This window comes from Eleutherodactylus coqui, chromosome 7, assembly GCF_035609145.1.
Source record: "Eleutherodactylus coqui strain aEleCoq1 chromosome 7, aEleCoq1.hap1, whole genome shotgun sequence".
Lineage (NCBI taxonomy): Eukaryota > Metazoa > Chordata > Amphibia > Anura > Eleutherodactylidae > Eleutherodactylus > Eleutherodactylus coqui.
The window spans coordinates 169953205-169980115 of NC_089843.1; the positions used below are offsets into that span (position 1 = coordinate 169953205).

At 43.0% G+C, this 26911-nt stretch overlaps 1 protein-coding gene across 1 annotated transcript; it reads right to left on the reverse strand.

The window, feature by feature from the left end:
• Positions 1 to 10189: 10189 nt before the first annotated feature.
• On the reverse strand, positions 10190 to 21361 carry C7H4orf54 (chromosome 7 C4orf54 homolog). Its single transcript, XM_066574826.1, has 2 exons — positions 16782 to 21361; positions 10190 to 11691 (listed from the first exon to the last, which is right to left on the reverse strand). The coding sequence occupies exon 1, from the start codon at positions 21359 to 21361 to the stop codon at positions 16790 to 16792; it is 4572 nt and encodes a 1523-aa protein (XP_066430923.1). The 3' UTR covers positions 10190 to 11691; positions 16782 to 16789.
• Between the last annotated feature and the right edge of the window lie 5550 nt (positions 21362 to 26911).

Consider the following 26911-nt stretch of genomic DNA (forward strand, 5'->3'; position numbering starts at 1 on the left):
CCAATCCACTGTCTGACCTCTCGAGACATTATGATTTAAGGCTGTACAGCTCTGATGTTGGAAGACATCCGTCGGGGTTCTCTTACTGTATATTGCCAGCCTCTCTGCTGTCGGAGCCTATCCAGCGTGTCACCTCATGCAATACTAGCTTTAGCCAGCATATAGCGCTGTTGTATAACGGCAGAAAAAAAGTAAGCCCCCTAGGAAAACCAGGATACAAAATGGATTTGAAAGAATTAATAGGGGCCACCCACTTTCCGCCCAGCTTTTGGACAGAAGAAAAAGTGCTGCATGTAGTGCATTTTCCTCCAGTAATTCTAGCCGCATCTGTGACTGAACCTCCCGCTGAAGGTTCCAATGCAGATGTGAAACCGGCCTTATGGAACTAACTGCAGTTTTTGACAATAAAATGATCACACCAGCTTGTGTATGTTTTTCAGTCTTTTATTAAAAATATATTTTGACCTGTAACAGTTTCATACACAATACAAATGTTTAGTATAATAAAAAGATACATATTCCAAAGTTTAAAGCATAAAACATCAACACTTGCTACACATATAAAATGTCCATTTTTCCACAAATATTGCAGTGCAGTTCAGATGTAGATTCCTTTCAAACTAGAACTCAGCCTTCCTCTCTTACCTCTTTTAGGTCACTTTTCCTATAAACACTTCAAAACAACAAAGTCTATATTGCAGCCTAAATGATAAAGAAAGCCACATATTACATAATTTCAAGGGTGTTCCCAGAACTTCACTTGCACTAGTGATTACTACTAGAGATGAGCGAGTATACTCGCTAAGGCAAACTACTCGAGGGAGTAGTGCCTTATTCAAGTACCTGCCCGCTCGTCTCCAAAGATTCGGCTGCCGGCGGGGGGCGGCGGGGGAAAGCGGGGAGGAACGGAGGGGAGATCTCTCTCTCCCTCTCTCCCCCCTGCTCACCGCCGCAACTCACCTCTCACCCACGCCGGCAGCCGAATCTTTAGAGACGAGCGGGCAGGTACTCGAATAAGGCACTACTCCCTCGAGTAGTTTGCCTTAGCGAGTATGCTTGCTCATCTCTAATTACTACTGATAGAATTTGCTCTCCAAGATGCATAGGAAAAAAAACCCCTAAAAAATACAATTTTATTCATATTTGAGAACCAAACTGGTTCAACACACTTTGGTAGCAGAAAGCAGCAGGGCAAAAAAGTGGGTATGTGATGTTGGGAGACACCAAATACAGATTTGGACTAGGGCTCATTACTGGTCAGTATTGTATGGATTCATCATACAGCGCTTATGCCACTGATAACAATGCAGAGGCGCACAGAGGTTTCCATAGGCTGCAGTAAACCCAAAACTACATTGTGTGAAGAAGACTGGGAGAGCAAAAGTAAAAATCCATGTTATAGTACAGTATATCTCATGGGAGCATCCATTAGGAAGGTCTTTTATTGGTTTAGTGTCTTTTTAAACAATTCCTTTCTGGAAAGTTTTACTTGGAAATGAATGGGTCTAAAGGGTTTTTCAGTTTCTAAATGAGTTTTAAGGGTACTTTCCCATATGTAAATGTCTGAGTAATCGCTCAAAACAGCAAATACGGGCAACTGGCATCTCATGTAAATACGGTACCCAACAGGTACCGTGAGCTTACCTAAAAGCCGAACGACTCTCGGCCAATTTAAACAGGAGGTCATTCATGTATGAATGGCTGCCTGTTCACAGTGAATGGAAGAGATCTCCAGCACGCTCCCCCCTTTTAGTGAGTGCTCAACAGTCCTGTGTGAAAGCACATGAGCAAAAATTGCTCAAACGCCTGTCAGTTGCGTAAACACTCAACAGCCATTCCATGTAAAAGCGTGCTTTTACAGGAGGCAGAATTTTTGCACATTCTGAACCAAAGGCCACGGAAAATTCCTCACCGAATTTAGCAGCCTCTGTGTGGTTTTTGATGCAGAGTTGAAAATTGCTTAATTCCACCATCAATTTCATAACAAAGCCTGCAGGTAGACCTGCGGAGTTTAATGCAGAGTTCTATATAACTACGTCTAGTGGTTCAATCTGGCAGAAATATTCCGCCTGTGTGAAACAGCCCTGAGGCCGGCATCACAAGGGTGTATTTTTGCACTTAAAATATACACATGCAATATGCAGAGAATAGAACCTATCGATGTCAATGGGTTTGTACACGTATCCTGATTTTGCATACGCATGCAGGAAAATAAGACTTGCTCTATCTTTCTGTGCATTTACAAACAAAAGGTTCCTATAGAAGCCTATGGGGGGTACGCAAATGCGAGTGCAAAACACAAGGGGATGCTTGAAACACTGAACAATTCCATGAAAAAAAAACACATCTGGACCTTAACTTCAATCCATTTTAATCAGGGTGTGTTCATCCACCCAAATGATCATGCTCTGCGTGTGCAAAAAGTACAGTAAAATACACCAATGTGGGCACAAAGAAAAATCTCGTACATAGTGCAAATACACTGCGCTGAGGCGTGTGTAAAACGTATACACCCGTGTGAAGCTGGCCTAAGACTGGAGCTTCAGTAAGAGCTTAGAAATATCAGTGTCTGTTGCATAGAGATGAATGGGAGGTCACATGACAGGGCAATCAGCTGTCAGCTTGTAGAAAAAACTTTTATATCACTTTTTTATGTTCTGTCCAAAAATATAAAATGCAGATTTTGGATGACAGATACTTTTCCAATGTAATTAATATGACTGTATAAGTCTGGGGAAAGTTGTGCAAAGTTGGAAAGTTCACATCTGTACGAAACTGGGAAAACTGATGAACATGCAAGCAAACTGAATGGATCAAATCTGAATTCTGACTCCCCCCATGTAAACTTGTGTCAGTGTTACTAATAGATCTTTGGCATAAAGCAACAAATGACATTTCTTTTAAAAGCCTTTTCTCTCCCTAGTCCTTCAAAGCACATGCTAATCGTTCAGACCATACAACCATTGTCGTGTCCCCCCTCTCACCAATGCACATGAGCACATTCTAACACATCTAGTATGGTGTCAAGCTACAGTCAGGTCAGGTTCACACATTGCCATGTAGTGCAAGTTTTTATGTATTTTTTTCCTTGCAGCCAAATCCATAAGTTGATCCTAAAAACCTGGAAAGTAGAAATAAGGATAGGACTTTTTTTAACCTAATCCTAACTTTTTTTTGGGAGGGGGGTGTTGGGATTGAAAGTATCAAATTTTATACTGTGTGAACAAGCCTTTAAAATAGTTTTCCCATGGTGGAAAGTGCCACACATCACTAGGATATACCATTACCTTTTTAAATCAGCGGGAATCCTGTGTCAGTGGGGTTCTTGGCAGCCAGACCTCCGCTGATCGGAATGTGATGGTATATCCTAGTGATAAGTCAGCTCTTTCTATAAAGGGAAACCCCTTTAATATAGACGTCCAATACAAATACCGCTTTTACAAGTCTCTTCATACTTCCAGGTTTGGTTTAACTATGTAGCAACATTATCATAAATTTCACAATACTGGTTTTGTAAAGGAAAAGATAGAATATTAACTATGTATATAACATTATAAAAGGGTTTTTTTTTCCAAAAGAGTTTATTTCTCATTAGTACCATTTTTGCATATTATTGAAGTTCATGCAAGTCCATGAGACCATACTCGCCTCTCTTCAGCCCCCTAGCACACAGATGAGCGTGTCTCACTGCCAAGGCCCTGGCATGTATGTATGGAAGTCAGGTGATCGCTCTGGCCAAGCAGTGGACACAGCGTCACCGTCCCAAACTCCTGGCATCATGGTGCCAAGGATGTGAGCAAAACTTTGGACAGTAATGACGTGGCCGCTGATTGGCTTCAAAGATCAACTGGCTTTCGCCGGATGTATATGCTGTGAGCTAGTATCAGGGCCATGGAAGCTGCTTAGCTGTGTCACAGGGGTAAAGAGAGAGGCTAGTCTTATTTTTTTATTTTATGATAGAAATAAAAAAAAAATTATTTTTTTGATAGTGACACAGCCCCTTTGAAGGAAGTCAGATAAAGGTCTTTATTTGCATTGTGTGCTTCATACAAATTAGTGGTGGACCGTCCAATGGGCGGGTCCACTTCAGCTTGCGGTCCATCTCTCTCCCTGCCCAGAGTTCACAAAAACACGCCCATTCAAAGCTCTGTGACGTTTCCAGCTCCACCTACTGGAGAGGTCATGCATTACACCATCACAGCACCTGCTACGCACTAACGACAGCACATGCAAAAAGTGACAGAGCATGCGCCTGCACATACAGTGTGGCGCATGCACTGTGCTGGTGGAATGCATGATGTCTCCAGCAGGTGGAGCTGGAGATGTCATTAAGCTTTGAATGAACATGGCTTCAAAAACTCTGGGCAGGGAGAGAGATGGACCGCAGATAGAGGTGAACCACCCATCGGACGTCCATCGTCAAATTGAATACAGCGTGCAGCACAAATAAAAACCTATATCTAAGTGGGAAGCTGCAATGAAAAACAACTAAAGTAACCATAGGTTCTCATACCATAGGAAATTTGCCAATGTATTCAGTTTATACCCCAAAAACGTTTGTGACAGACTTCCTTTAAGTGTAAACATACCCGTTACCGATATTAACGCAGTACAACTTATTATTATGGGTTGCTTATTATGGGGTTGGACAATGGGACCTCATTAGAATAGTCTAAGGTAAAAACGGTCTCTGTTGTCCATAACCATTTACAATGTAGTTTTATTTTTTCAGAACAGTTTACAAGTGTACAAGTCACTGTTCTTCAGTTTAAACGGGTTGTCTACTTTGGATAATCTCTACTTTTAGAAGGGCCCCCTAACAATAAGATAATGACAATGTTTCACCTGTTTGGACTGCCAGCAATCAGCTGTAAATTATGTGGAAACCTGACAGTAATGCTCCTTTTAGATGGCACGATTGTCGTTTGCATGGGTGATCGAACTGATGATGTCAGGCAGATTCATTGTTGACTCATTCACTTCTCATTCAGTGTTCACATTCCCTATGAGAAACACTGAACAAAAAGTATTTAAATGGAACGACATGTGAACGAGCCAACAATTTTATTCTGGCAGAAATTGAACGACGAATGAGAAGCGACTGATTTCTCGCTTGTCGTTGGCTCTGGTTTAAGCTTAAAGATTATTATTCACTTTGACTCATTTGAACGATTTTTTTGAATGATATTCGTTTCGTCTATACGCACCATAAGTATTAATTTATCCTGCAGCACCACCACAGGAGAAACTGTTCTCTTCTATGGCCAAGCAATGAGGATCTTGAACATGGGACACCCCCCCCCCCCCACTCCCCCGCCTCTATTAACTCAGAATGTCCTGATATGGTACATGAAAATGGGTTTACTAAACTGGACAACCCTATTAAGAAATGTAAGCTGAAGTCTGATTGATTGCTATGGGTAAGAAGAGCAGTTTAATGTCAGACCATTTTGATAAAGTGCCAAAGGTTGCAGCTGCCTTATATTTTACGTGACACAACACCGTCATATAACATTTGGCTTCCACTATAAGCCAAATTACTTGTGCCTATCATACGGAGGTTTCTCTGTAGCATGGGATTATATATCCACTCATATGGATTATATATAATTTATGAGTGCTGAGCAGGTGAAAGGCCCCATAGGGCACAGGAGACGAATAAGGGCAGCATATCAAGCCTTCTGCCAAGTCGAAACATGATTATAATAGTTTGCTCTATAGCTAGGTATATTTACATCCCGCCTCACATCTATGTCCAAACCCTAAGCACACTTTTTCAAATACAGTGATCCATCATCTAGTTACAATGGCCTCAGGTTACAATATATTCAATGTACAACGGTCTTTCCCAGGCCGATGTAACTTGAAGCCAGACTCAACGTACAATGTCAAAAACAGTCCGGATCTGTGGAAAATGCAGCCAATCAGCATGGGCACTACTCTGGTAAAACACCTGTATTACTGAAGTGCATGTACTGACTGACTGACTAGTAGCGCCACTCCATGGTATAGCAATGTACTGCATATCCGGTACTGTCCTTTACCTGTGACAGGATTGTTTTATCCGTACTAGTTATTTACTTAATTTTCTTTAATCCTAACTTTGTACTTTTGGTTGACATTTTAGGGGCTTTGGAACTGATTACCAGTTTTCCGTAGAGTTGTGGTTTCAACATACAATATTTTCAACACATAATGGTCATCCCAGAAGCAATTACTATTGTATGCTCTACATACAATATGCATTAGTACATATGCATTGTACTAATGCATATTGCATGTAGAGCCTACAATATGCATTAGAATTTTAGTACATATGCATTGTACTAAAATTCTTGATGGAACTGAAGTGTCCAAGTCATTATTCTTCAATAATAGAAATATGACAAAGGCACAGTTTTATGTTTTTATATCAATGCACATTAAATATGTACTTACAATATAGCTAAAAATGCAGCCCAACTTTTTAAGGGAGCTTAAGGTATAATTCTTGTTTCCTAAAACTTATAGAGGTGACATTTCAGGAGTTTACATTGATGAGGAATCCAAAAAGTGGAATTTTTGTCAGATTCTCCCTGCCCAGCTTGGCTAGATTCTTAGGTCTCTCTATACACAAATAGGGAGAGCAGTCAATGTAGCCCGAGACAGGCTGGAAGAAGCTGGCGGGCAGCAACCCCAATGATGTTTCTGCCCGCTTCTGGCTTCTCTTTGAATTATGTTTTAATTTCTGAAACACTACAGCATTTCCGAATAAAACATAACTCTCTGTAGTGTTTGTGCCTGTTAGGATTTCATGTTTCCCATGATTTAGGCACCATGACAAGTTCCTACAAATGCACTTACAAATTACAGTCGTATTACTTCCTATGTCCTGTATCTTCTTAATAAACCACCAATTAAAGCTATTTTCTAATAAACCAGCTCCAACAAATTAAAGAGGTATTATCACTGTAAAATGTTTTACCCTAATGGTGGGATCCCCACCATTGCTGAGAAAGAAGGAACTGAGGACCATGCAGCTTTGCTCCTGCACAGCAGTGCTCCTGCCCATCCTCTGTGCAGGGAACTGCAAAACACACCATTGTGCTATCAATTCTGAATCTCTTTGACCTTAGATTTACTTTGCTGGTTCCTTGAAATGGTTGGCTAAGAATTCAAAAAAATGGCCACCGTCTGTACAGCTCATGGAGATATGTCGCAAGACAGTGTAGTGTTAGACTCAACCTCTGCCTTATAACCTTTGGTATAGAAATGCGTTCACCCGTCCTAGGACAAATTTCCACAGGCTGCTTGCACGGTGGCCATTCTGTTGAATTCCTGTACCACTACCCTAAATGGCACAAGACAAAACTCAGATAATTATTAATTGAAAAACTACTACAATGTATTTACATGCCATAGCTGAACCATGAGAAACCTAAAATCACAATTCAACCACAAAACAAGTTGTGGTTGAATTATTATTTATACAAAACAGTGGATTGAACCACAACATGTGAATATAGACTTAGGGCCAGAATTTAACGCACAAGCTGTGCACACAAATAGAAATTAACATTTTGTACAGCTATAGAAAGTACAGGGCTAAAAGTCTGAAATGTGTCAAGAAAACATATCATTTAATAACTGGGATCTAAGTAGAACTCCAACTTTAAGTCCCTTGAAAGAACATATTGTTAAATGTTATCAAAGCAATACCATAATATAATGTTAATTCCTGAAATGCTCCATTTAGCTATAGTGGTAATCATTGTATTATGGGTAGTTCTGTAACCTTAAAATATATTTTGAGAAACATTTATTAAACTTTGTAAATCAGGTTTCTGGCCTAGAAAAGTCACATTTTGGCTCGTAGCATCCTATGCACCAAAATGGACAACTTTTCACAATTTTGAACTGTTAAAAATTATAGCTGAAATTTACACCAACTCGTAGTTGGCAAAGATTTCAGATTTGGCACGTGGATAGCCGATAATGTGTGAAATGTATTAAGAGTCTTGTCGTGCTTTACGCCAACGCAATCTTTACTTAGACCAGCGTGTAAACCACCATTCTCCATAAATCAGTCCCTGAGTGGGGCGTATGTATTATTGTATGTCAGTTTTCTGCAGTAGAAAATATTAATTTTGGTGTATGCGCCAAAATTGTGATTTTTTTTGGGGGGCGGCATTTTTACGCTGGTCCCTGGCATTTTTTTAAACAGCGAGTGTAGACTAGTGTTAGCGACAATGATCATGCCTGACCTATCACATTTACTCTAATATATTCCAGAAACTGGCATACACTATAGCAGAAACCCACTCAAGCTCGGAGATGGTGTAGGTTTCCATCTGGCACTGGAAAGTGCTGACCAATTTAACTAGCGCAAGCCTCTTAATATATTTTTAGCTCTTAGCCCGGTGCATAGTTTACTTAGACTGGCATACAAAACACCAATGTAACTAACTATGCCCCAGTATGTTTTGTGATCTTTTTTGCCAGACCCATTTTATCTATTTGTATTGGTTGCAAAATGGATCATTTTTTTAGGGCCCTTTTACACGGGATGACTTGTCTGGTGCAGATGCCCAAGGAGTTGCCCCAGCAATAGTTGTTCTAGTGCTTTTACACAAGAACAATCATCAGTAGTGAATGGAGATGGAGCGGGCTGGCAATCATTTCAGTTTGCCTCCATTCACAATAAACAGACAGTCATGTGATTGTTCCCACCAATCTTGTAAATGATGATACCTTTTAATGGCTAACCAAAATACATGATGTTATTGCGAGCTTTCAAACCTCTCAGGATTGCCTGGGGAAGAATCCTGAGAGGTTCGAAAGCTCACAATAACATTATAACAATCACATATTCCCCAACTGCAACCAGAATTGACAAAGAACTGAATTCTGAACTCCATTAGATAGTGGGATAACTTTAAATTACAGAATGACTAAACTTTAGGTACATACACGCCTTTTACTAACTTCCCAGAGATTGCCCTGCAGACAAGAACAAAGACTTCATCTTCAAGGCTGCACAACATACAGAATCATATTAGACTTCCCTGAGGAGTACTGGACCAAAGTGGCACATGTATTCATTTAACATACGATGAACTAAATGTTAAAAAAAGACCTTTCCTGCGAGAAGTCTGTCTATACATGGTACAGTGTAAAATAAGGCTTGCATTGAGCACCCATTGCATAAAAATATAGATAGAAAAAGGATGTTACTCTGATGTAAAAAATATAAAGTATTGAAGAAGTCGTGTTCTGTACTGCCCAGCAGTTCAATAAAGCCGAATATAAATTGTTGTTGCATCAATAACATGGTAAATCCTTCATACACATTACCTACAGCACTCCACTACACATATTAGCAGTCAATGTGGATGCCGTTGACATCTATACAGTTATTTAACGTTATACTATGACCTTATATGTAGAGACCATATCAAGTGCATTCTCACAGACTATGCTGCAGGCAGTAAATTGTGACATCATTGTGATGCGTCACCAAATTATATGGGGAGATATATATGGAAGACGGAGCTCCTATGCTGACTGCAGATAAAGCTTTACTCGTATATGCAGCCAGGAGACAACAGGGAACTACACCTTAAAGGGGTTGTCCCACAAAATAAACCTATCCCCAAGTACCTGATCGGTGGCGGTTCGACTACTGGAACCATGACTGATCACAAGAGCAAGGACCCCGAGTGTCTCTGAATGAATGGAATGGTGGTATAAGTATCATTTCACTTTATTTGGGAACACTCAGGACCCCTATTCTCATGATAAGTAGAGGTCCCAGAAGTTAGGACCTCCACCGATTAAATACTTATCCCCTATCCTGTGAATAAGAAATAAGTTTATTTCATTGGACAACCCCATTATGATATAAAATAATTAAAGCTCTCATACAAATCACTCCTCCTGTTTTAGTAAAAAAAACATTTTTTTAAATTAAATCCCAATTCTCAAGCACTTTTTACTTAGAGCTTTGTATTGTGCCGTTCCTCCGTTATTCCTCCTGACATTGTATGAATAAATTGACAACTGGGCGTTACCATTTCCCTTGCCCATGAAATATGTGCATATGCAGTTTGATACTGTCCAATCAGTCAGACTGTACAGGAACACATCTTATTGACAAGGGAAATAATATCACCCAATAAAAATAAACTTTTATTAAATAAATCTACCTCTTACTAAATATGTAATGAGATGTTGGCACCCCATAAATTTCTGATATGCAAATTTCCCAAATATAGTGAGCCACCAATCCTACTTTCCTATTATCCAGTAGCATGACAAGCATGGGTGCAACTGACTAATATGCTATGATGCTTCTGCACTATATATAAGGCCAGTACTATGGATCATGCGTTATAGCCGGGGGGACAATGTTACAGATTCTGCAATGTAGCTTGAGGTTTTGACTGATTAAAAACTGAAATTTTTCATTGACATATCAGATTATATCCAGTCATTTTATTTGAGCCACCAGAAATTATCTCCATATATCCCATAGTTGGTGGACCAGTGAGAATTCTAACGTACAGAGGGTGGACAAAACTATGGAAACACCATACAAAATGCATGGGACTTTTATCATTAGCACCAAGCTGCCAATTTGACCCCTGCTTGGCTAAGAGCTTTCCCACCAAATTTGTGATTACTTCACCTCTTACCCTGCTCTCGGTGGTTTTGAGAGCCAGCTGGTAACAACAGCTGAGTTGCTAAAACTTCTGATCAATGGAACCTTGTTCCTCAGGCAGATGTTAACATCTGCCCAGCACCATCTGTGTCATATTACTTTCACTTAAAATCGGTCTCTACGTGTTTTATTGAAATATGATTTATAATCCCATGTAACTTAAGGCATGCATTTTGTATAGTGTTTCCATATTTTTGTCCACCCCCTGTAAGTATCTCCAGAACTGATACAATCCTAAAACTTTTCTACATAGCTGGCATTATTTCTATTATATATTTTATTAAGGAAAAAAAAAGATCCGTCTACTCAGTTGTACACAATAAGATAAAACCCTACTTGCTAGGGTAAATGCTCAGCGACAATGCTTAGAGGACATACTAAGGCACACAAGAGGCATCATATATTAGCCATGAGAGAGACTGACGTGAGTCTTCAAGTTTATGACAGTGATAGTGATAACTGAATGTAGTAGCATGGTGTGTACTCAATGAGGTACCTGCCTGTAGCATAGAAAAACAATAGGTTGTGTACATGGTAGCCTAGTTCCAGTATAAAAATCAGTCACATATATATATATAAAGTGTTTCTAATACCAGAAAGCACATTCTTAAATCATTAATGCCAAGGCAAACAAAGCAGATCAATATTTTCCTGCAATAATCCATACTCCAAAAACACATTGAGAAAAAGAATTACACATAAGAGCTTCTGTAACTGTATACTCATGAGAGGCACCGCGGCATTCCAATGGAAACCTAACTTTGACTAACTAGGCTATAGACTACGAACCCAAACTCACACAACCCATCAGCTGTGATTTTTCTTTCTCCATCTCTTCTGACTCTTGTTATATATCTGCAGCTCTCGGCAGCGTTTCACAGCATACGTGCAAAGCTTATCTTGTAGGCTTCCACAAGGCCCACTAAACTTTGTGCAAGTCCCACATCCGGCAACATCATGTGGAACTTGGTCCGAATCAGTTGACTTCTTGACTGTAAAGAAAAATGGAAAAGCAGGATTATGTGAGGAAAACCATGAGTACAGGAAGTTGTTAGGGGTCATTTATTCCTGGGGGCCTCAGTGCCTGTCGTGAAATAAATAGTTTACGCTACATAGCTGGAGATGGGTTGTCAATCCAGCGATGTAGGATAGGGCAAGCGCTGTGTTTTGCGCACAAATATTTTGCATAAGTAATACGCAGCGCAAATACATTCATCTGAATAAGCCATAATGCTACAGCTTTACTGCACCCAGCAGCTGTGTAGTTGTTAGTAAAGACTCAATGCACCACCTTATGGTGCTATCAGTGGGTTATGGACTTATCCTCCTCTGAAAGGGATGACTTAGGGTGGTTTTACATCTGCGCTGGGGATTCCGCTTTCCTGCTCTATTTGGGAAGCAAGAAAGGAAAATCCCCACGTCCGAACGGCTCGGTCTCCAGATGAAACCGAACAGCGCCAAATGCACCCCATTGACTATAATTAGGTCCGTTCGCTTTCTGCCCTGCTGCTCGGCTTTAGAATGGATCAGAAAGCGGTTTTTTTACCCGGACCTCTGACGGAACCTCCGACCTAAGGTGCCAACCCAGATGTGAAACAAGCCTTATTACTGACATTTAATAATTGTATATTATATATTATTAATTTACAGGGATGTACTATTCACCTATTCAAATGCCTTCTAGCCAGGACTTTCTACCACCTTATGGAAACAGGCAGTGGAGGCCCAGCGGATGCTGCAAAGTTACAGAGCAGTAAACAGCAGTTGTCACTTTTGTAGTATGCAGCTTCCAGTATGATTTGCAGTTCGGGGAAGGGGGCATACAGCTCGTAGTTTAGTGACCTGTGAGGTCTCTGCTCACACACCCCTAATATCATGTCAGACGTTAAATATGACTCCTGGCTCTGAGGGCGGATTTAGATGAATGTGATTTTGTCCCCTTATGCAGCCATTATTATCACAGCCACAAAATGGGACAAACCAAAACCACTGATATCAATGGATTTCAGTGGTTTTGTTTTCAGGGTTTAGTCACACGGGCGCCGATGCGCCTGTGTGACTGAGAACTTATTGCAGGAAGAAGACGGCCGCACTTCAGGACGGACGACTCCCCGCAGTGCTGAAGAAAAAACACATGACCGGCAATGAAGCCAGTCACATGTTCTTTCTTCCGGCGCTGCAGAGAGAAGTCCGTCCTGAAGTGCGGCCGTCTTCTTCCTGCAGTAACACGGGCGCCGATGCGCCCGTGTGACTAAGCCCTCATTAGTGGGATTCTCACCCTATAATAGTACGGCCGAGAAAAGATTGGACTTGACCTATCTTTCCCACATGTAGTGAACACATCATGTGGGGAAAATCAGGCGGCACCTATCCTCCCGCGGTTATTTTTAAACTCCTGCGCTCTGGCGCGAAGTTTAAAAAATTGGCAAAGGGGAAGAAATTTCCCTCATTAATAAGGTGCATCTACTGCCATCTGAATAAGCTCTGAAACTGGAGTTGAAAGAGTTTTTGCAATTGTCAACAGGTTAAAAAACATCCCTTATAACAAAACAGATTCAGATGGCCCTTTTTACACGTTCCAGGATACTCACAACAATTGCTTACATTGCTCCAATGCATCTAAAATAAAAAAGAAATCTTTACAAATAGTCTTAATTAAAAATACCCTACTATTTGTGTCTACAGCTCCTATGCAGAGCTATGCGTCTCCATGGTTACAGACTACAAACAAAACCTGAATAATCTGATTCTGTAGTCAGACTACCTTTCAGTTTCCCCCTATTTCTTGATAAGTTATAGAACACATGTGAGCAAGTAGGACTCAGGTCCCTTTCAGAATAGCGCAATACAGACGTTTTACAGATGGCAATACAATGATAAGTCATCAGTATTTGCCTCCAAATTTACATAATTGGTTTTATTTTCTACTGGGTAAAAACTGATCTGTTTTTGCTTAATAGAAAATATTACCAATACGGAAGCAAAAACATATAGGTCATGCTGAAAAAACAGCCATGTGAATACATATATAGATTTCTCTTACTGCCGTATTATGGTCCTCCAAACATGTACCAAATACGGATTTAAAATAGGCTTTTCTAAATGGGCGTTACGTATTTGGCACGCATCAGCGTATCTTACAGTACTTTTTGTGCATTCAAGCCATGCGCAATTGCGCGTACATAGAAAGATGCATTGATGCTTCCATTCATTGAAATGGACGATAAGTGCAATTAGTTCAATATGTGCTTTTTCTCTGCGCAAATAGCAGGAAAATAGAGCACGCTGCGTATTCTTCTGCACAAACAAAATGGGTGCACAAATAAGCTTACATAAATTAGCCCTAAAGCTGGTATCACATGGGCATAAGCGCATTTACGTACGCATTTGTGCAATGGGCGTTGGATATTTGCACGTGCATATGTGTGTATTACTGTACTTTTTGCGCACACAAATTGTGCGCATTTGCACATGCAAACAAAAAATCAACCATATTCTGATTCATTAAAATGGGCAATTAGTGTAATTAGTTCAATATGTGCTATTTTTTGTGCGCAAATGCGCAGGAAAATGGAGCATGCTGCGTAGTTTTTGCACAAACGAAATGTGCGCACAAAATATGCACACGTGAAGGAACCCACTGAAATCAGGCGTCCCATTCACTGTGTTTTATGCATAACATTTTGTGTGCGTAATTCACTGTGCAGATACGTTCATGTGAATAAGCCCTAAATAGATTTTTTTTACCACCGCACACACAAATATTCTCCAGAAGCTGTGAATAGTGTTAGAAAGCCACAATTTACTACACTGGATGTGAATGGTCATTGGATTTGGGAGTCTATGAAGAAAACTTTGTCAAATCCACAACATGTGGCCGTGCCCTCACAAATAGAAGTACACCATGAGGGCAGATTCAGTTGAGCGTAGGAACAACTACTCTCGCTGGCACGGAGCGTAGTTGCGCCTGGACGAGGGGAATTTCACCTGCTTTTTAAACTCCGCGCCAGAGCACAGGAGTTTGAAGATAACCACGGCAGGATAGGTGCTGCTCGATCTTTCCCACACCTACTATTCGCTACATGCGGGGAGGATAGGGCAGGTCCTATCTTTTCCCGGCCATACAATTAAGGGGTGAGAAACCCGCAATTAAAAGCAAAACCACTGAAATTCATTGATATCAGTGGTCTTGTCTTGTCCCATTATGTGGCTGTGATTGTCATGGCTGCAAAATGGGAGAAAACCACATTCATCTGAATCCCCCCTCAGGGCGAAAACAGACGACCACGTGCGCAAATACGCTCTCTGCTATGCAGCATATTTGTGCATGAACAAGTCAAAGTCTCTTTTCTTTTATAGCTCAATCTCCGCGCTATTACGCACACAAAAAAAAGACCAGAAAGATAGCGAGAAGCCTATCCTTCATGCGCAATTCCTTCATGCAAGAAATACGCCCATGAGAATCAATCCATAGAAATCAATTTTTTTCACGTGCGCAAAAAGCTCCTCAAACACGTTCGTCTGTTTTAGCCCCAAGCAAGCTTGTTTTAGTCTGTAACAACAAAGACATGTTTTTAGTCAGTTTTGCTGGAGGTCCATTTCCATTATTTGCAACAAATTCCTAAGAGTGTCGCAGGCTGATGATACATTTGTTGCAGCTTTATAAAATGTCTAGAGATGTGGAGTCACCCACCCACCTACTAGAGATAGGTTGCAACACATTTTCTGACTTTTTAAAAAAGTTGCAATTCTTTAATCTATCTAAAAAACCTCACACCAACCCAAACCATACACCCCTTTTCTCTGCTTGTGTAAGACCGACCTAAGTGTAATGATTTAGTGACATAGTATAGAATTAACGGGGTATTCCCAAGAGTGGCTTTTACCATCTATCCATAGAACAGGTGATAAAAGTCTGTTCGGTTAAGGTCTCACCTCTGAGACCTCCAACGATCCTAAGAACCGGAGTCCCATGACCCCCACTTCTCTTCACTGCAAGCTCAATACACCCCTGGCAATAGGATGAGTGACTGGAATGGCAGTAGAACATGTATATTGCCACACATCTTCAAGTGCTTGTGCCCTGCGATTTCTGTTAGCCCCATTGAAATAAATGGAACAGAATCATGTATACTAAGCTGCCGCTCCATTCAATCTCTATGTGACTGCAGTGGGTGCAGTGAGGAGGAGAGGGGGACTCGGGATCAGTGATGTTCTCAGTGGTGAGACCCCCACAAATCAGACTTTCAACACCTCTTATATGGATAGTTGATAAAAGTCAATGTTGGGAATAGCCCTTTAAGACGTGATTACAATGTATTAGGCTGCTTTCACACCTGTGTTAGGGTCACTTCGGGGTTTCCATCTCTCTGCTCCGTTTTCGAAGGAGAAAAACTGAAAAAAACGCATCTATTTTTTTCCCCATTGATCTCAATGGGGTTTTAAAAAAAATGGAAAGCAAACAGAAAAGCTTCAGTTTACTTCCATTCCATCAGGTTTCCGTTTTTTTATATGGAAAAATAGTGCAGTCTGCAGTGCTCTTTATCTTTAAAAAAAAAAAAAAACAGAAACCAGACGGAATAGAAGCAAACTGAAGCCTTTCCGTTTTCTTTCTGTTTTTTGAAACCAATGGGGAAAAACACAGATCCGCTTTTTTTTTGTTTTATTTCAGTTTCTCTCCTCCAAAAATGGAGCAGAGATGGAAACCCTAAACTGACCCTAACGTCTTTTACCCACTAGGGTTTTTTTAACGCTGCGATATTACTGCATTTTTTAAATGCAAATGTCAATGGGACTTTCTAATGTTAAAATTGAATCGCACAAAAATCGCAAATTTGCGCTTCTGCGATTTTTGTGCGATGCGATTTTAGCATTAGAAAGTCCCATTGACATTTGCAGTAAAAAAACGCAGCGATATCGCAGCGTTAAAAAAATGCTAGTGGGTAAAAGCCCTTACGCACATGTGAAAGGGACCTAAAATTGTCAGTGCTGTGTATAGTTGACATAGCACAGCTCTCCTGCTCTGCCAAATAACATAAGCTATAAATTACAGAAATCTGATTTTGAGGTAGAGTAATTTTACCTGGGCATTCATCTGTGCTCCACAACAAAACGCATGGTGGTGCCATCAAAGGATGGCGGAGCTACAATCCGAGGCCCAGGTTGGGATAACATGCTGATGACCGGTTTTCCATCTGGGCAGCCGAAAGATCCTCTTCTGATATTAGCAACTTGTCCGATTGATGGATTTACAGCTGAAGACCCTGTGGCCAAATAATAGGGGCTATCAGCCATCCCCAGATCTGCAGGCTGGGATCCCTCCACTCCAGGCATCTCATAGGAGTGATCACTGCCTGGATTGGAAAGCGGTGTTTGTAGGGCGTTTGGGGGAAAAACAGCTGTTGGAGCGGAGGGTAAAAACCCAGGATAAAACATATAAGGATGTCCATAGGCACCAGGACTAAGAGCTAGTTGTGGCATACCAAGGGGCACTGGAGTCACAGGAGGGGGGGGCACAGGGACATCAACATACTGTCCAGTTTCTGGATCAAAGAGTCTCCTCTTGACTGGCTGCACAGGAGTGTCCACTAGATAATACTGTCCTGTAGCCAGATCTACCAACATTTTCCGTTGGGTCTGGGGGTACATCTCAGTTGAAGTGGCTGAGGTCATAGGAGGAGAATAATAGATAGGGCCTTGGGCAGTGGGCATTGCCATGGCCACAGGTGGCATAGGGTGATGGTAGATGGTAGCTGGTGGGACAGATTCAGGGGTCTGAGGGTCAGAGCCTGTTGAAGCTGCTCTGGTAGGCTGGACCCCCTCTTTCGCCTTGCTGCCCCAGTCTCTAGGTGCCTTGATGGGACTCTTGGGGCTGCCCGCTTGTGTCTTGGTACTGAATGGAGGGAGGGTGCAGAGTGCAGCCGCTTCTCTCACTGTGGCTGCTGCCTCCCGGATCATACTGGTGGTCTCTTTAGTGGTTGGGGTGGCTTCTTTGGCATTGCCAGGGTTCTCTCGATTACTTGTGCTGGTATCTCGGTTGTTGCCCTGTGGTTCCCGGGTACCTACAGGAGGTTTCCCATCTACGGCCACCTTTACCGGGATAGTGAGGTAGTTCTCAAAGTCAGCACTGGCTTTGCGCACCAGAGAGGGAGGCTGCACTTCGGGCCTCTTAGGTTCCTCTGCAAACATGTCAGGGATCTTCAGGCTGGTGGGTGGCTGTGGCCGGGTGTTCTTGGTATTAAGGGTGGACTCCAGGCTCTGCTGCTTGCTCTTAGCTGGGGCAGCGCTGACAGAGAACATGTTGCTGGTCCCAACTCTGCTACTTGGGTTCGTCTCTGTTTTTTCCTGCTTCTTAGCCTCTGTGAACTTGGACACCTGAAATGTCCTGGGAGGTGCTGTGGTTGGTGGGGGCCTAGTGGTGCTCCTGTCTACTCCCGGGAAAGAACTGCGGCGCACCAGTGGTTCGGGTGCTTTGTTAACTATAGGGAGTGAGGCTTTGCGGGTGATCTCTGACATGGGTTTGGCCTCCTCCACAATCTTTCCATCCCTGTAAGCCTCATGGCAGGCGATCATGGAGAGAACATGGCTGCCTTTTAGCCGTTGTGGTTCATCTTTGCGTTTCCATTCCTTCTTGTCAAATACATAAAGCTGCTCCATAGTTTTCACAGCAGCTGTGAGCTTCGCCAGAGCCGCCTGGGACTGCGGGGACTTGGGCTGAGGCTTCACTACCTCTGGCTCCTTTGGCTTCTCCTGCTTCCACTTGGATGCCTTAGATACAATCTTCACTACCGGCATCCTGGGCCCTGTTTTGTTGGGCGCAATGGTGGCCACCGGCAATCTTCCAGATGCCCGATGTACCAGGACAGTTTCGGCAGGGGAGAGACCCTTCTCCAATGCATTGTCTGAGAGGCTATCTTTTTCGCCCTCCTCTTTGCTCTTCACAGCCTGGCAGGTGATGACAATGGGGGACAGTGATGAGGAGATCTTGGCAACTGAGTTGAGCTTTGACTTGTTGTCAGTGGTGCTGTGGTCGGACATCACACTGCCCCTGTCACTGCCCTCACCTGTGTCATGGCTGTAGGAACTTTTCAGCAGCTTCCTGACATCTCTCACCTGGTGAATGGTCCCTTGTGTTTTTGGTTTGGCCTCTCTTACATCTCTCACAAGGAACTGCGGCATTTTCTCCAGAACTTCAGTTCTGGAAGGTACTTGAATTCTCAGGTCTTCCGCAGCTTTGGACAGGCTGGCAGCACTGGCTGCTAAATTGGGGGTCAGCAGCTTAGCAATGTTAAACGGGCTATCTTTATTGTCTGTAGATAATCCCAGCCTTAGTTTAATCTCCTGGGGCTTGGGGGTCATTCTGGGAGTCATCCTGCTGACAGAAGCCTCCAGGATATGGAGTTTTTCACTCCTAATTTCATTCTCATTGCGGCTGAAACAGGTCTGGTGGGCATAAGTGGACACTGAGTACTTTGTAGCTTGCTTCTGCACCTGCTTCTCTTTGGGAGTATGTTGTATGCCGGGGACATAGAGCTGGGACATCTTGGTGGACTGCACAGAGGAGATGTCTCCAAGCTCTGCTCTCCAGTCCCTTTCTAGTGGGATCTTTATTCTTCTTGCTTTTGCAACATTCTCCTCAATTTTCTTTTCCATCTTCTCTATCTCCTTCTCCTTCCAGGACCTGAAGGCACTATTCTGACTACGGAAGGAAGATGCCTTCATGGTCTCCGATGCAGTCTTCTTCATCTCACATATGGTTTCTTCTTTGTGGGTCTCAAAGGGTGATATTCTTTTATCTAAAGAAGTCAGATCTTTAGGGGTAGCTGATTTGGCCTCGAAGAACTCCCCAAGATCCTCACTGCTGACCAGGGTGAAGTCTGAACCCGCTTCAGAAAACTTAGAGTTCTGTCTCTGGAGCCCCTTCTCCTTGGCTCCTTCACTCTCTTTGGTGCCAGCTTTTTGCGAGGTGTCGTAGAGCTGTCCTCTTTCCATCTTGAACTCCTGCTCCAGCTGCATCTTCTTGGAGATGATGTTCTTGAGCAGACTTGAGGCGTACTTGGATTTGTGGGTGCCCTCCATTGCATCTACCACAGTGCTGCTGCTCTGCCTGTTCCCCTCCAGACTCGGGGCAGCCCGGTCTCTTGGCAGCAAAATCTCTGTAACTCCATCTGTGCCCGCTGGGGCTGGAGCACGATCAGTACTGTCTCTGTCCTTCCCGGCAGCACTAGCATTCACATTACTACTGCTGCTGCTGAAATTGAGGGTCTCCGTCAAAGTGACGACCCTGGATCCAGACTGGATGCGCTTAGAGGAGCATGCTGGCTTTGCCCCCTGCTTCTCTGCCACTTCACTGACCACCAACTCGAAGGCTTTGGTCTCGGACTTGTTGGCTTGCACATACACCTGCTGCTCCTTGCTTGCATCCTTGCCTATTTTCTTGAGTCCAAAGTTGGAGGTAGTTGAAGATTGTTGGTGCAGGGTCTTCTTCTCCGCTTTCTGCGAGAGGAAGGATCCCCCTTTCCAGTCCAGGTAGGTGGACCAGCTGTTTATTCCTATGTTCTGGTCCGACAAGGACGTGGTGGACTCGCTGGAGCTGAAGTTGATTGCTTCAAAGTAGGGGTAAGCCAGGCTGCGGAAAGCCCTGGAGGTCAGGCTGCGCACCTCCTTGTCCGCATCGTCTAGCTCGCTGACTGCGCTGGAAGCGCCGCTGGAGATGTCTGCATGCACCCCGCTGCGAGCCTGGAGCCTTGCCGGTATGGCCACTCGCCTATGGGCATCTGCTGCAGGGGGGTAAGGGTGGTGATAGTGATGCTGCTGCAGTGCCTTGCTCCCAGTGGCTGTGGACAGGCAGTAGCTCATGTCTGGATCATGCTTGGCATCAGCAGGGGCGCTGTTTTGGTTGCTCTGGGTGTTGCTAGGCTCATTTATAGCCTTGGATGCGGTTTTGATTGATAGGAGGATCTGTCCTCTGGCGATGGCCGACTCGTCCAGCCTGCTGCTGCCGCCGCTGCCCGGGGATGTGTCCCCCTCCGAGTAGGTGCTGACCAGCTCAGTGCTGCCGAGGCTGTCTGTGGGGTTGGGATCACTGGCCGTGCTCAAGTAGTAGCTGCAGTCCTCATCTGTCGGGGTGCCCCCCTGGCTGTCAAACGAGGCGTATTCCAAGAAGCTGCAGGGGGCGCTGTCCACCGGCTCACTCCAAGTAGATGGGGCCAGCCCAAAGTCAGGGTAGTCCGGGTCCTGATCAGCTTCACAGAGCTGGATTTCGTGGGTGGTGATGTAGTGCGCCTCGTCGTTGGCACTGAGAAGTGGGCACGGAGAGGAGGAGGCGGCGGTGCCCTCACATCTGCCCTCTGGAGTTGGTAGCTCGCCAGCTGCTGCAGGGCTCTGCAAGCTGTGCCCATCCTCCGGCCGTGTGCCCTGCGTCCTCAGGGTGACTGTGAGCCCCGCCGTGCTGGCTTCTCTCTTCTCGGGGGTGAAGGCTATCTCCACGTACCCTCCTTCCAGCTTCTTCGGGCTCTCTATGCCCACCTGTTGCATGCCTGCTGCTGCTTGTGTGCCAGGCGCCGGAGTGGCACCGGCTAAGGAGCGCTGCAGCGCCGGCTCTACACCCAGAAATGAAGGCAATGCAGATGGGAAATTCTTCTTTTCCTGAATGGGATTCATACGTCACCCTGAGAGGGGTTTAAGTGACATTGAGTGACACAGGAAGGGGGGCTGGCATGTGCTTTATGTCTTTATCCCTTTGTAGTGTGCAAGCATTGTCCCACACATAACTTGTCCCACCATCAGCACAGGGGGGCATTTCTTTCCATCCGCCCTCTGGGCATGTTCAGCCTTCACCCTCTTCTTAATAAAATGCTGCTGGCATGTGATAATTCCAGGTATCAACTTTCCTAGAAAACCCTGACACTAGCAACAGGGATACATTTATTTATATATTATTTCCCATCTGAGAGAGATCAAGAAGTGAGGGATGGTTGAAGGAGCAGAGAACAGGATTGCTTTAAGGTTTTTTGCTATAGTCCACCTAAAGTTGAATGATCCAAACTAGGATCTCTATTTATAAGAACAAAAGAGGGTTCCTGGAAATAGCCCTAGCCCTATATGTAGCACTTTCTCTGCTGGGCAGCTGAGCAGAAACCAAACAGACATCATTGTAGTCAATTGGGTCTGTTCGGCGCTGTTCGGTTCTGTTATAAGTTGGATCTATTTGGCCGGAGAATTCCCCTTTCCTGTTCCCCGAATGGAGCAGAAAAAGCAAAACCCGGCATAGATGTGAAAGCAGCCTAATTGATTCAGTAAAATATGTTGTATGATTAAAAACGGAACATTTTCTGGCTTCCTGTGGTGAAGCATGTCCTGTGTGTTAAAGGAGGTTTTCAAAATAAATAAAAAAAAAAAAGCTCTACTCACCCCCTTAGGCTATCTACACACAGGCAAACACGATATTGGGCCACGATATCGCGCTCGCCAACGTGCGGTTTACCCGTGGATGGGAAGCATTTATATGTCCAAAAACACTTACCTTCTCTTTAGTAAGTAGTGATCTTCCGGTTTGGCTTTCAGCCACGTCAGAGGATCGACAAGTGTTTCCTATTGTTTTCAATGGGAAGCCTCTCATGGCACTCGGTGCACATCACACACTGTACAATGTGTTTCGCTGTCCCATTGAAAACAATGGGCGATGCGTTCCGAGAAATGCGGAAAGATAGGACATGCAGCACAAAACTCATACGGAAATAGAACCTATTGTATTCAATGAGTCTATTTAGATGTGCATTTTTCTCCTTGCAGCGATGCTGTGAGATGGAAAAAAATGCAGCATGTTCTATTTTCTGTGAGATTGCAGAAAACTGTCCATTATTTGCTATAGGTAAGGTAAAAATTTGATCACACTCGATATATACATTATATATATATATATTTACATATATGCACACACATACATCTATATATATAAAGCTGAAAGCCCTCACGGACTCACTGACTGACTCGCCAAAAGTTGTCCAACTTCCCGATGTCGTAGAAACATGAATTTTGGCGCAAGCATAGATTATCTCCAAAATAGGAAAAGTAATTGGGTCCCAACTCGATTATTCAATTCTAGCGCAAAAGAATTAGCGTCGAAATTTAACGTACATAATCTAAATCTCTCACTTCCCAATGTCATAGAAACTTAAAATTTGGCACGAGCATTGAATATGTCATAAATAGGAAAAGTTAATAGGTCCCAACTCGATTATTCAATTCTTTGCGCAAAAGAATTAGCGTCCAAATTTTACGTACGGAATCTAATTCACTTCCCAGTGTCATAGAAACTGGAAATTTGGCACGAGCATTGATTATGTCAAAAATAGGAAAAGCTAATGGGTCCCAACGTGATTATTCAATTCTATGCGCAAAAGAATTAGCGTCCAAATTTTACGAACGAAATGTAATTTTCTCCCTTTCCGGTGTCATAGAAGCGTAAAATTTCGCACGAGCATTAATTATGTCATAAATAGGTAAAGCTAATGGGTCCCAACTCGATTATTCAATTCTATGCACAAAAGAATTAGCGTCCAAATTTTACGTACGGAATGTATTTTTTTCACTTTCCGGTGTCATAGAAATGTGAAATTTGGCACGAGCATTGATTATGTCATAAATAGGAAAAGCTAATGGGTCCCAACTCGATTATTCAATTCTATGCGCAAAAGAATTAGCGTCCAAATTTTGCGCACGGAATGTAATTTTCTCACTTTCTGGTATCATAGAAACGTGAAATTTGGCACGTGCATTGATTATATCATAAATAGGAAAAGTTAATGGGTCCCAACTTGATTATTCAAGTCTAAGTGCAAAAGAATTAGCATTGAAATTTTACGTACATAATCTAAATCTCTCACTTCCCAATGTCATAGAAACGTGAAATTTGCCATAAGCATTAAATATGTCATAAATAGGAAAAGTTTATGGGTTCCAACTCGATTATTCAATTCTAGCACAAAAGAACTAGCGTCCAAATTTTACGGACGGAATCTAATTCTCTCACTTCTTGGTGTCATAGAAACATGAAATTTGGAACGGGCATTGATTATGTCATAAATAGGAAAAGTTAATGGGTCCTGACTAGATTATTCAATTCTAAGCGCAAAAGAATTAGCGTCCACATTTTACGTACAAAATCGAATTCTCTCACTTCCCGATGTCATAGAAACTTGAAATTTGGCACGGGCATTGATTATGTCATAAATAGGAAAAGTTAATGGGTCCCAACTCAATTATTCAATTCTAAGTGCAAAAGAATTAGCGTCCAAATTTTACGTATGGAATTTAATTCTCTCACTTCCTGATGTCATTTTATATAAAGCAAACGTCGCATGGTTACCTCCCGTGGTGTTTCCTGGGTTACGCAGAGAACTATGGAAAATGGTGAATGTATGTTTTTCCGGTATCTCTAAAGTAACGACGACTTCATAAGATTTTCCGTGTGAACATCAGATAAACACCAGTACCAAATTAACTCAGGCGAAGCCGGGTATATCAGCTAGTATATATATATATGCGATCTTTGAAATTTTTCCATAGAAAAAACATGCTACTGTCACACGTGTGAGAAACGCGCCTGAAAATTGCATGTTCAGTGATGCAATGTCATTTTCTCACAAATCACACTGCACTCACATACGATTGATGACCTATCTTCAGGCGCTTAGAATCCTCGGTGATCAGTTGATTGGCCTGTCCGCTGGCAGTGCGGTGAGGCTGGAAGTCGCTATGGGGTCGGAGGCGAAAGTGTCATAGAAAAATTCACTCCCATTGGGAGCACTGCCTCCTATTACACTTCCATGTCCAAGTCTGGTGACGGAACCGGAAGCGTAATAGGAGGCAGCGCTCCTATTGACTTCAATAGGAGTGAAGCTCTCTCTGACACTTCTGCTTCTGACCCCATTGATGACATCTGGGCTCACTGCACAGACAGTAAACAAAAAGTGCCTTAGGGTATACACCGGATTATTAACAATAATTATAATTAACTCTAAAATTTGTGCAAAGGGCAAGTAGCACCCAGTTGAATGACAGATAGCCTCACCATGGAGAATCGCGGCAATTCGCAGCATTCTGCGATTTGCTGACTGCGAGCGGAGAATCGCTATGATTCTCCGCTCGTGGACAGGGGGGGCTGCGCTTTCCATAGCAACGCTATGGAAAGCGATCACTGCACCCCCCGCGGCCGGATAATCGTTGCTGGGAACGCAGTGAAAATTCGCCTATGGACTTTGCAATGGATTGGGTGGGGCGGAGCTTAGCTCTGCCCTGTCCTGCCCCTTGCATTGCAAACAGTGGCAGGGGGTGGGAGCTCAGCGCACTACCTCCTGCAGAGTCCCATCTCCTCCCCTTGCAGAGAGGGGCAACATATATTGGCGAGGTGTGAAAACCCGACCGATATACGTCCATGTGAATAAACCCAGCAGATTTGTAGTTCCGGGTCTTACGGCCATGCACGCTCCTCTGGGTAATTTATGCAAATAAGAAAGATAGAATAATACCTATGCAAAGATATTATTCCATCTTTCTTATTTGCATGAAATGGCTTATGTGATATGTTTAATGAATTAGCAATGTCTATTTATTGTTGTTTGTTGTTCCGTTTTACATCCCCTTCTACATGTTGTTTATTAAATATATCCCATATAGCAATAATAAAAGTTAACTCCAAATGCTTTTTCTGCTTTGCTCAGTGGACTGGATGTGGTGTAGTGAGGAGCATATGGCTGTAACACTTCGGAACAGTAACTGGAACCTACAGGACCTCTGACTTACACAAGGGGCTCCTGCTGTCTTTTATAAGGTGCTGTGGCTACATTACTTGTGAGCTACAGGTGTCTTAAACATCTATAGCTTTGTATATCTCAGTATGGTCATCATGGAAGGGTTGTATATATTTTTTATTTTAGAATGTCAGACATGTTAGGCTGCTCTCACATCTGGGCTCGGGAGTTCCGCTCTCCTGCTCCATTATGGGAGCAGAAAAGGAGAATCCCTTGTCCAAATGAATCAGTTTAACGACTATAATGGTTTCCATTTGGTTTCCGCTCAGCTGTCTGACATTTTTTTCTTTTGTATCAATTCTTTATTTTTCATTAGGAAAAGGGGGGGGAGTTACAAAAAAGGTAGAATCAAAATAGGTAAATCACAGTATAGATCATTTGATCCAGTAAACACAAAAAAAAGAAAAAACAAAACCAAAACAATGACATCTCTGCTGAATTATGCACTGAAGCTGTATGACATTTACTGGATGTAAAAGCGCTGCTTCCAGCAGTTCCAGAGCAGATGTGACAATGGCCTCAGATTGTGATTTCACACTTGAGGTAAAGCTTTTCTGTAGTCCAGTCTGCAAGGGATTCATCGTGTAGCCTGATTCTTACCAGAATACCGTTATTTGGACACCGTATTAAACACATTTATCTAAGGTTTCGTCCAGCATCCATCACTAAGGGTCACTGATTTAGATGTAAAACAGTTATTCTGTTTTCCGTTAGTTGCCAGTGCTTCTGGCAAAGATATTCTGCTCTATGCATACGGTAAGGACACCCTATAATCTGCACAAATGAAGAGCAAACAACCAAGGTACAACCTCCTCACCATCAGCCAACAACTCCTTGTAGATGGGATTCAGCCAAAGCAGTGTGATTCCGTATCGAGGTTCGGTCATGTGTGCTGAATGCAGAATTGGGACAGAACCCTTGGATGAAAACAAGCTGAAGCATTCACTGTCATTAGTGAAATGGACACTACTTTGGTGACCATTTGACAAGGGTTCCATTTGTTTCCGATATATTTGGACTAGAGTTGACTACAGTTGACTACATTGTTCTACAAGGTGTCTCAAATGTGTGGAAACACCTACACAGAGTGAAAACGGTTTGGCAAACGGTGATCCAATTTTACATATAAGCTGTGAGGAAAGAGCGAAACCTGTTAGACCCTGTCACCAAAATGACGGACACTTTGAATGATCATCATTAAATGATTCACTGTGTTTGGGCTTATTCACACAAGAGTATATCAGCCAGCGTTTTCACGATCAGCCAATATACGCTGCCATCTGATGCACGGGCTCGGTATATATGCAGTCAGGTGGAGGGAGACAGCTTAACTCTGCTAAACTGTCTCCCCCTTCCCTCCCTTTTGCCAGCTCTCTGCAAGGGGAGCAGGCGGGATGGG